Raw genomic sequence first — 11,577 nt, forward strand, 5'->3', positions numbered from 1 at the left:
CTTGAGGAAATATTCCCCCACGGCTCTTTGATTCCTTCAATGTTTTATTCGTATAATGCTTCTGCTGCTGACAGAAAGAAGACAACAGAGAGCAGAAGAGAAAGGGGCCGATTTTACAAGAAAAAAAACAGAGAGAAAGCCTTAAGAAAGAAAAATAAAAGCCAGGGTGTTTTTTTTTCCCAAGGAGAGCCTCTTTGCGTTTGTGCGCTCGACAGCCATGTTTTGTTTGCCGTGTCGACATCGTCTGTTTGTTTGTACTGCAAAAAGCAGCGACAGTTTGAACGCCAACATGTCAGCTTCTCGACATCAAGGAAAATATGAATTCATGTCCACGGCTGCGGAACACACAATGAAGGGGGTGGAAGCTAACGGTGCAAATCTTTTGCCCAATGAAAGAAGTTATTTTGACTACAACCTCAAAACTACCTAAGAAAATGATTTCAAAGAGAAAAAAAAGGGCAAATTTTCACTTGTAACTTTGTCTTTGAAAAGCACTGAAGCAGAAAACACTGTTATTCCAATATCCCACTACTGTAAAGTTACTGTTTAGGTCACTATAGCCCAATATTAAATCACAGCCTTACCACAGATGCCATCATTGACCCGTGATGATGGGATGTAATGTGGCCGAAAACCCAGATTGGTGCAGTAGAATCGGCCACGAGGACACGCTGAGGTGCCTGGATGAAGCCAGAACAGAAGATTAGTACCAGTGATTGTTTCTATGACTCTATGCCATAGACATTAAACTGCTGCAGTTTGACTGCTCAAACCCTGATACATCCCATAATATTACTGCTCAAATCTGATTACAGAGAAAATGAACAAAAAGGAGACTTAAGTCTTTAGATTTTGACACCTGCAGTGGATGTAAAACTAAGCTACAGTTTATAACAGAACTCAAATGTGTTTATCAGAGCTGACAATTTTGTGTGTCTGTCTGCTGAACTGTTGAACTTTTGAGAGACCAACAATGGGGAAAACAGCACGAATTAAAAAGCAAAAAATTCAATCTACCTTTACGGACATCAAGGGCCTGTAACTCTGCAAATACTATTAGTATAAAGGTAAAACTTTGCATGGCTTAAAAAAAAAACATCTGATTCTGTCAGGTGGGAGACTGTGGCAGCAGCTGTGTTGCTTTTATCCTGTATATTCTAAAACTCTATATTGGTGAAGGATTACAGTTTGTTCTTCTTGTGAGGAATATGCAGCTCTGAACCTGTCCATGTTTGTGACTGCTTATCTGCTGCCTCTTCTATAGAAACAAACTCATGTTTGACAACCGGCTTTGCGTTACCGCTCAGCCTGACTGTGGTTGTTAGGTTTAGAGAAACCAGATCATAAAAAGATATCCTGGCTAAGTTAAACCTGATGTGTAGCGCATGAGAGGTGAAGCAAGCTCAAAAAGTTCCCGGCCTTCTTTGTGTGAACTGACTCCACAAAACCCACAAACGCAGAAAGTGGTGACAATAGTTCTTCAATAACCAAGTATTATTTAATAGAATTCTCCCAGACAAGGAGGCATTTAATGCATCATCTGACCCTTTCTTTGCACAAGATGGACCAAGATGGCATTTGCTTCAGTCAAGACTATCAGGTTGTTACAATGAAGCTATGAAGAATTTATAATAGCAAATAGCAACATTGTTACTGCAAATAAAGCATGAGAGGAATGCTGGTAGGAAACTGTTAATCATTTAAGTTCATATATGTTATTTTACCCCTCAGTGCACTTTCAATGCAGCTAAACTATTAATTTCACACATTTAAACATGACACTGAAGTACATTTAGGTCTGAGACTGTCTCATAATAAAGGATATATAGAAATCGCTTTAGCTTTTGGCCAAATCAAAGAGAAACTAATGATTTTGATTGAAAATTCTCTGTGTTAATATCAACTGACGAATGTGTTTTCTAAGTTGTTGTCGTGAGCTAATCAGGACCAAGTACAACAAAAATACATGTATGCGTTTTCAGGCTCTCGAGGCAACAAAATGCATAAAGTTTACTTTACTGCAACTACAAAGCTTTGTTAAGTGGGATTATAGTAACATGCAGCTCAACAGGTTTGCAGATAAAATCTCAGCTGAGAATCTGTAACATTCAGAGAGAATTGTCAGAAAATAAATGTGCTATGATTCTTACAGCAGATTTAAATCCCAGGTTATTAAATTCTCTGGCTTTAGACTCTTGATACATCTCTCAAACACAGTGATCTTGCTTCATAGCCCACCCCTCATGTCACAGTCACAACAAACAGTCACCTGACATTAGTAAACAGACACCCACACATTGACTTCTCACCTGGTTCATCAGATCCATCCTCACAGTCACAGTAGTCATCGTTCACCTGCTCAAAGGGGATGATTTTGGACCCATCGATGCACAGAAAGGACTTCCTCTCTTTGTAGAACCTCTTGTCTGTTACATAATAAACACAGACACCTACATTAGCTGCAGCCCGGAGCGAAACAAAGCAACATTCAGTGTCTACAACATTTATTTTAGAGCCTTAAAATGCTACTGGGATTGCAAATCAACCCTGCAGATGTTTTATTGCTACCACCTTGAATTAACTTTAAATTCTAACTACAGCACACCTGGACGACCTTGACAGCGTTATAGGACCTTGTAACAAGCTGTCTGCGTTGAAACTAAACACCTGTCAAAGCTACAGCTCGTGATAAAAACGCACCGTTATCCACATATATCATGTTAGCTCACTGTAGCTTCAAGCTAAAAGGGGGGACAGTGAACTTACAGGACGAGGATATTCCTCTAACTTTCCGCGAATCCACAAATCCAGACCAGAAGACAGCAGCGACGAGAACTTGGAAACGCATGTCCGAGACCAGAACGGTGGATTTTCAGCGTCCTGCTTCATAAAATCCCGCTAAAACCTGTTTGAAACTCCAATTTAAACATTTAAACTCTCCATGTTTTCGCTTCCTGAAACATGCGGTCACATGTGATTATTGGGTGAGAATCGAGACTCGTGTGACTCGTTCGGCCAATCACAAGTAAGTACGTCACTGAGAGGGAGGGGGAAAGCAGCACACTTGAACTGAACTTGAAGGGTTAACCCTTTAAGGTCTGGGCAATTTCCGCCCGAAATTTCTACTGAGATTTACAGAAAGTAAATTGAATGCTGTTCTTGAACTGTTTGGAGTACATGCATGGTTGGGGTCTCATTTGAAAGCTGACAACCTGAATTTTCACCCAGTGCAGTCAGAATTACTCCAGGTGCTACTGGCACAGAGTATTTCATGTTGGCACACACTGAATTAGGATGAATTTTTTTCTCGCCTACATTTTTTCCCTAATAAAACACCTGAAAATCAGTGTGGCAGCACTGTAAGAGCTTGAAAACACAATATTGCAAAAGCCTGGGGTCTTACATAGTTCAGGTCAAAATTTCAGAGCAATACTACAAGAAATGAGTGTTTCACACATGTATTTGTACTGATATGCTCCGCCCCTGTCAATGTTGGATACACTCTTTATACACTGTGCACACTCTCTACAGAATGGTATAAATTCATTTTCACTTCATTTTCACTTCATTTTCATTCCAAAAACTCATAAAGAACTCAAAAAATCACTTCAGATAGGCTTCAGTGTCGATCACACACACAGATTGAGAGGAATACAGAGAAACAGCAGGTGAAGCCCGGAGCTCACGAATGAAATATCATATAAAGCCGCTGGCAGAGGCGGGATTTATATTCAAGCCATTCAGCAAGCTCATTGGCTACCAGGCCTGTCAATCTAACGGTTCCTCCGGCGTGATTTGCTGAGAAACAAGTCAATCAAGTGATGTAATCGATATCTGTCAGACTCGGCCATGGTTGGCTAAATCGCCGAAGTAGGCGGAAACGAGTCACCTGATTGGTTGAAGTTCGGTTTGAAACGGAGGAGAAGTCTCCAGTATCCATTTTGAATCGCGAACAAAGGGAATTCGACCGTGTATGATAAAGTTATAATAGAAAGATGCAGTGAATATGAAACGCACAGCGCCACCACGCGCCGCGTGCACGCGCACGGAGCCGATCGTTTTCTGGATTTTTTACCTATTTCGAGACATGTTTTGGCCAAAGTATTATACTGGATTGTTTCCTCTGGATGGCTAAGCTTGGGTTCTGGCCGGTTTTTGTGGATTATCTTCTTTTATGACCAGAAACGAGCGTCCAAACTGCGTCGACAGGTGAGCTGTGCACGTTTACATGACTTGTTGTTTGTTGGATAAATGTGTTTATATTACCCGCTGTGGTAATCACATCTGAAAGTGGTTTATACCGGTGGATTCATGAGAATCTCAGCTTTCTATGTGTGTATAGTGTTTGTATAATCGTGTTTGCAGTGTCCTTCTATTTTAAAAAAAAGCGTATACCGATAAAAAAACGGCCCGCCCGCGGGCCGCCGTACTTTAGACAAACTGCAAACATTTCAGGATAGTTACTAATATTTATAATTTAAGAGGGGGTACTTTTCTGATTTTCTAGTTTATATATAAATAAATTGTTATTTTATATTTATTATATTAGTGTTCTTAAATAGAGCTAAAATGTGGATTTTTCTCACAAATCAATGTATACTAACTGATATATACTACCTTATATGACCAAATATAAATACATATAATAATGTAAATGAATTTATATTATGATCACTATTATTTGTTGACTGAATGTGAAGTAGATGGGAATGTCATTAGTTTTGGAAGTGATTGATCCTAAACCAATGTGTTTAACAAATCAAAAGTTTGTCTTAAAGGATCACCAACTTTATTCCAATTCATTTATATCCACTCTGAGTTCTAATTTAATGTCTGCACTTCATTTGATTGCATTTTTTTCTGTAGTTGTTGCAACTTTGGACTCAGAGCCACAAATATTGACTTCAAGAGTGAAAGAGGAATGGTCAGTAGGAGTCAACATTTAGAATGTTTTTTGGCTCAGCAACAAAAGATTCTAACACAACAGTTTGCATCAGTCTTGTCTGAGTTATGACAACTTCTAATGGATTTATGTTTAATCAACAAGCTACACCGAGATCAAAGGTCTTATATTTACCACTAATGCAAGTTTTTACTATTAGAATTACTCTTAAAATTTAAGTTGCTCCAACTTCCACGATACTTTAAATTAAGTGTTATTTACTTAATAATGATCACATTTTTTTAAGTTTGCAAACATTTTAAAATATAAATTACTCATATTAGATTTAGTTCAATAGTTTTGGACGTTTTTGTGTTTTGTTTTTTTTTGCTCATGTTGTAGCTTTAAAGACAACAATTAATATGACCTTTTTGAGAAAGAAATATACAAGATTTTTGCATGAAGTTACAGGTAAAACCTCTTTCCTTACAGCAGTATTTTGATAATGTTGTTGCATTCAATTACACAATAAAATACAACTAATAAGAGCATATTTCTACAGTATTAAGCCAGATTATTTGTATTTTAACATTATTCAAACTTATTTACAGGTAATTTCATTGTTTTTACCCATTAAACATTAAAAAGTCTAAAAATGACACACTGTAAAGGTTTGCCTTTTTACAGGTTTTGCAGTCTTGATGATGATGATTTTTGCACAAAATAATGAACACACAGCCTACTAAGCAACAAAATATGTTTATTATCAATAAAGAATCTTTACTGAATGCACATTATTAAAAAAACAAACATGTTTGAGAAGAATCTTAACTGAGGCACTTGAAAAGTAAATCTGAAAGACACTTTACAGGTTTTATGAGTCAGTATTTATAGTCATTTATCACTGTTGAGTCGTGTGTAAAGGCCTGAGCTGCAAAGAGACTCTTTGCTGTGGAGGTAAGAAAGATCTCGGATCATTCCTGGGAAGGAATAAGAGTCCAGCGGCGCAGGACGCAGCGGAAACACCGGCATCAATCCGGAGCTCACGTACGGAGACATGAAGCTGGCCATGCCGCCGTTAGCAGAAGAATAAGCCAGCCGTAGGGGACTGACACCGAGGCGGGGACCGAGGCCGAACAGACCGTCTCCTCCCGCCACTGGAGGCATGTGCAGCGGGGAGAAGGCGGACTTGTTCCCCAGAGCTCCGAGCGCTCCGGGTAGCCCGAAGGAAGGCCTGAGAGCGCTCTGGAGACCAGACGTGCCATCAGAGTCCAGTTTGTTCTCCTTGGAGCTCAGCACCAGCTCGATGGATTTCACTATGTCACCTTTGCACGTCCTCACCATAGACTCCAGAGTGTCCCTCTTCTGCTGGGGGAAGATCTTGGCCATGATGTCGGTGGGGTCCCGCTCCAGGTTCGGGTAGTCCTTCGGTTTCTCCGACTCGCTGCCCGAAGACTCCGGATCCGAGGAGGAGAGCGACCTGTGTGGACTGTCTGTGTGGTCAGAGCGCTGGTCGGACACCGGGGATGGACTCGCGCTGTCACCGGAGAGCGGAGCGGAGGTGTCCCGGCTGGGAGACAGGTGCTGCTGCTGCGTGTCCACTGGTGAGGAGAGCCGGGGGGCGAAGAGAGGCCGACCCATGAATCCGTTATAAAAGTTATACTTGCTTAATTTGTCATCTGAAATGTAGATAAAAGAGAAACAAGTGCTAAAGAAAAAAAGTGCATGGTTTCGCGCAACAAGTTGTGCGTAAAAGGCTCTGAGACGTAAAACTTTGCCTGTAACTCAACCAAAGAAACTGTACGTAATATTAAGTCACATAATAGCTCATAACACCTCAAAATAGATCAACTTTTCATCAGAACTCACCATCTTTGTGGTTCTCGGTTCCAAAAACATCAAAACACGGAGCTGCTGCGGTGTTGCTGGAGGCTGCTTGGACACCGGCTCCTACTGGTGATCCCTGCAGGATCCCTGCGTCCCCTCCCTGGTACAGCAGCCGCAGCTCCCGGGACTCGCTCTCCTCCTGTGCCTGCTGCCTCCTGAGGGCCACCTGCGCCGCCATCACCCGCTGCCTCTCTGCTATCAGCGTGCACTTTGCGCACACGCAGTCCCTCCAGCGGCAGAAGCGCTTGTGGCCTTTGAGAGCAGACACGACGCCGTGGTTCCTGCATCGGGCGCACTTCGGGGTCCGCGGGTATCCTCTCTCCAGCGCCGGGTTACAGGTCCGGAGGAAGAGAGGAGGCGGAGGCGGAGGGCGCAGGAGGGACGGGGGCACCTGGAGGCCTCCGAGCGGACCGGAGGCGGACAGGCCGAGGGGTCTGATCCGGCTCTCCATGCTTAGGTGTAAACTCTGCGCTTCGGTTAACGGTGCGGTCATTCGGGTGACTGGAGCTTCTCTGAGAGGCTGGAGTCTCTGTGCTGCCTGGAGCCGTGAACCAGCGCCTTAAGAGGCTCCTCACAGGTGGTTTGACATGAAACTCAACACCTCCGTCACTCCCCTTTCCGCTGCAGCCTCTTAATACCGGATCGTGTTTATTTGCACCCCGGATGAATGAGGGTCTAATCTGATGCAACTGAGCCTAAGTGCAGCTGCAGGTTAAGAAAACTTGAGGTCTCCAATAAAACACCAAGTTTGACCTGTGAGGGCACTTCATCTGCAGAAATATACATCAGACATACCTTATGTGAAGGCAAATTACAGAAGAAAAGATGTAATTTAATGTTGATTGCAAAAAAGAAACACTCTACCTCACATTAACATCAAAAATCTGAATTTTTTACAAATGTTAATGTGTTCTTATACAACATTTGATTGTAAAAGTACACAGCTTTACTGTGTAAATCAGCAAAAAAAATAGCTGTTTTAAAGACATTTGCTGTTATTCGAGAGAAAAAGTACACATAAGAACTGAAAAATGGTACAATTCTTTTTGTTGTTATTTTACGATTTTTTTCAATTTGTATAGATAAATCCAAAAATTACTGAAAAAAATACTAATTTCCATGTTAATTATTTATATAAATGCAGGCAAAGACAGTTTACAACACTCTACATAATGTGCACATCAAAAACTGTATTTTTTTATATTATTTTACGGATATTTGCCGTCGTTTTAAAAAATACTCTACATTAAGGATAGAAAAATTGTAAATAATTATTCAAACATAATTCAGAACATTTCAAGTCACAGAAAAAGGCAAATAATTCACATGTTGACTGCAAAAACCTGTAAAAAGACGGGGAAAAACTGAAAATAAAGTCAAAAAATCAGTATTTTTTTACAAAGTAATTAGGCTCTTTTACAGTGTGTGACTATACAATTGTAGTTTACTGTACTTAAATCAGCCAAAACTGTAATTATTTGACATATAGTCGCAGTTATTGTTATTTGTGTTGTTTGTTACAACATTCCAGTTTGTAATAATGTTTTTCTGGCGCTTTGTTGCCAGATTATCACCTGTTTTTTCAAGGGGATTTCTCTACAGTAATGAGGTGTTTGAGAAATAAGAAGTGAATTAGATCAACATGTCACAAACCAAAGAAGAAGAAAAGACAAACATGTTGCCTGAGGTCGACTTCATGCAATCACCTCCTCTGGTTTCCCCACTGAGCGACAAATATTCAGCATGAGGATGTTTTTAACACAACAATGGCTCTAATGATCACAAAGCAGCAGGTAATTATCTACCTGGTTATTCTGCTGAAGAAATTAACTTGACAAAGGAGCCATCTGTCAACAAACAGCCACCAATCACAGCATGTCACATGTTTCATTCACGTCTCCGCACTGAAACGGGCTCCAGTTACAGCCAGCAGATTGTTTTACTGTTATTACAAGAAGGATAAGTGGAGAATAATGTGACAAACACAAACACAATGTCAGTCACTAAGAGACGACCAGAGCATTGTTCGGCATTTATATGACAAGAAATTACTTTGTTTATCCTTATACGCTGTAAAAAAATTCATGGTTATAGCTGTAGTTTGTTAAACAATTTCCTGTTTTTTCACTGTTCTGTCAAAACAGAATGTGTTTGACCTAAAAAGGACACTATTTTTTACTGTATTTGAATCAGCAAAAACATTGTTTGCTGTCAAAAGAAAAAAATGGATATAAAGGATTAAAAAATGGTAATAGACTCAGCAAATCTGAGGTTATAACAAACCCTCAATCTTGGTAAAAATTTAAATTGTAAGGCTAATTTCATGAACTTAGTGCAACTTGAGTTAAGTTTTCTATCAATGAATGCAGAAATGTGAGCATTAAATACTAAGTTGATGCAATTAGCAACACCAAAATATTGTTTGCAACTTAAAAGGTGTATCTAAATTTAGAAATCTTCTTGTTTTTCTTGCAATTGTGCATGTAATTATTTTGTAGTAATTACTTTTTGGAGTACACATGTGTAACGTGCAAATAAATTGTGCAGAAGTACTGCATTGTATACAGGCATTTCTGCAAACAAAACCAAAGCTTAAGCATCGTGATAATGATTTTTCACAGAGGAGGCTTTGAGAAGCAGCTCTGCTATTTGCAGAAAGATGTTCCACAGTTATGGTCTCTGGCAGATAGGGGTTGGTACAAACTAACTCCAGCTGTGCAGCGCAGGAAGACAATCTGAAATGCATCCATCAACACAGAAAACATAAATAAATGCCAGTGATGTAGATGCTGCGTGGACGCACACGCAGTTTTTATCGCTTCATCCGCTGTAAAGTGGAATTTGATGTTTGGATTTGTGGCTGGCAAGTTTATCCAGACACTTTAAGCTGCTCCCACCTGGATGTTTTATACAGACCAGTTTATATGGACCAGCTACAGCTATTTTTCCTTTCTGTGTAAATGTGTATGTTGCTGTATTCTTAGCTTTTGGAGATGCTCTTATTTTGTAATACCCCGAGGAGGAAAAGGAGACAAAACCAGATATTCTGGAATCCACAAATTGGATTATGAATAAAAGCTGTAGTGCTATATTTACTGCATCACAGGATTACTGCTGCTTATTTAAAGTGCCTCCAAACCACATCACCTGCAGGCAAAAGTATTTTTTTGTGTCATTTCTGCCATTTGATCACAATCTAATGCACAATAAAGTAGAATGCATTCCTGTTATCCGTTATAGAAACCTTCGGTGTAGTTCCAGGTTTGCATGAATGATCTGGTTTTAGTCGGAACTTTTCAACCTCATCACTTACTGGTAGCGCAGAGATCAGCAGGGATAAGTGGAGTTCCAGCAGATCTGTCCGGACAGTGTCTTAATTGTGTTCTTAACAGATGTTCTCGTGTCAGATTTGGTGTTTCATCGCAGTCATGTGCCTCCGAGAACATTCGTTATCAGTGCAGCTCCGTATCCGAAGCAAGGTGCTGCTAATCTGCTCATACATCTCCCAAAACCTGATTATGCCTCCCAGAGTCAGGGAGGAGGAGATGGAACGTTCCCACAGCATTGAGAGAACGTTGCCTACAAGTTCTAAAAATTTCTTCAAAGAAAATGGTTTAGCGAAATGTTTAATTTGCAGTAATGTTCCTGTAAAGTTTACGTAATATTTTAACACCAACATTCAGAGGAGGCTGTCAGGAGCAATGTTCCATGATGCCAAATGAGGAACGTTCTCAAACTAATATTAAAAAAATGTTTGTTTTTGAGGCCTCAGATGATTAGTTTTCTAAACCATCCCTGTACTGTAAGAAGAACGCGCTCAGTGTAACATTCAGTCTTATGTTTTTCTCAGACTAGCGATTTCAAGCTAATACTTCTGGCAACTAAAAGAAAACTTCCCACTGAACACATCAGGACAACTCTGCAGAACCTTCTCAGAACATTTTGGAACCAAACTAATCTAGCTGGGATAATTTCACATCATATTGTCATGTTCATCCAAACAGCTTCAGTTAATTTCTGTTTAAATTCTTGGATCCATCACAGATTTTAATGCACAACTGAAAACAATCCGCTCACGGTATTGCTGGTCAGACTGCGACTTTCACATGGAAACATTTCACCTCCTTAAGTTTCAAGACTGCGGCTTTGTTTCTGAAAATACAGCACTCAAGTTACAACAAACTCCCTCCTCTTTCAGCACACAAAGGTTCTCGACCTTTATGTGTTTACTCTGTCATCCGTCACTTCACACTGTTGTCATTGAAGAGCCTAACAGTAGCCTCCACTCCACTGCTGTCAGACACCAACGATAAACTCAAAAGCAAGAGGTTTCCTTTGTGTAACACTGGAACTTTCTCCCCACTTGGCTGTATTAGTACTGATTTGTGTTTCCTCGGCGGATTTCGTCAAGTAGCTTCGCTTTTAGCGGAGCTTTCAAGATGAATTTGTCTTTTTCTTGATTTCTGTTCCAGGGGATTCTGACTGCTGTTGGTGAATCTGTTTACAACGCCTGGAGGTTAAGTTACGCCTTTGCCAGCATCCTGCAGAAACACTCAACTCTCTCTGGAGACCAGACTAATGGCTGCAAGGTGCAAAAATTCACACCCAAGTGTAGAGATTTGTTCTAAAAAAATCTTTGTGACATACAGTAAAAACTGACAGTGACTGTATGATTGCAGGTTATTTATCAGGATAATTGATTTTAGTACAACTGATGCAAGCTTTTACTTTGAAATCCTATATCTTTCCTCAATCTCAATAAGTCTGAAACAGCTTCTGAAACAATACCAATCATTTTATATCTGGTT

General features: G+C 40.2%; 2 protein-coding genes across 3 annotated transcripts in view; both read right to left on the reverse strand.

Annotated features, from left to right (window-relative positions):
- Positions 1-2,987, reverse strand: part of LOC110949534 (glucosidase 2 subunit beta-like) — a 155,506-nt gene extending 152,519 nt beyond the window's left edge. The window contains exons 1-3 of one of the 2 annotated variants that reach the window (XM_022191649.2): positions 2,767-2,987; positions 2,310-2,426; positions 585-680 (exon numbers count right to left, since the gene is read on the reverse strand). In XM_022191649.2, coding sequence (XP_022047341.1) covers positions 585-680; positions 2,310-2,426; positions 2,767-2,848 — 295 coding nt within the window. In that variant the 5' untranslated portion in view covers positions 2,849-2,987. The remainder of the gene's footprint in view (positions 1-584; positions 681-2,309; positions 2,427-2,766) is intronic. The other variant, XM_022191648.2, reaches the window with a different exon arrangement.
- A 2,638-nt stretch (positions 2,988-5,625) lies between these two features.
- On the reverse strand, positions 5,626-9,821 carry LOC110945976 (doublesex- and mab-3-related transcription factor A1). The gene is made up of 2 exons (XM_022188032.2): positions 6,752-9,821; positions 5,626-6,561 (listed from the first exon to the last, which is right to left on the reverse strand). Exons 1-2 carry the CDS (start codon positions 7,260-7,262, stop codon positions 5,777-5,779), a joined length of 1,296 nt encoding a protein of 431 aa, XP_022043724.1. The 5' UTR covers positions 7,263-9,821; the 3' UTR covers positions 5,626-5,776.
- Between the last annotated feature and the right edge of the window lie 1,756 nt (positions 9,822-11,577).

Source organism: Acanthochromis polyacanthus, chromosome 23, assembly GCF_021347895.1.
Source record: "Acanthochromis polyacanthus isolate Apoly-LR-REF ecotype Palm Island chromosome 23, KAUST_Apoly_ChrSc, whole genome shotgun sequence".
Taxonomy (NCBI): Eukaryota; Metazoa; Chordata; class Actinopteri; family Pomacentridae; genus Acanthochromis; species Acanthochromis polyacanthus.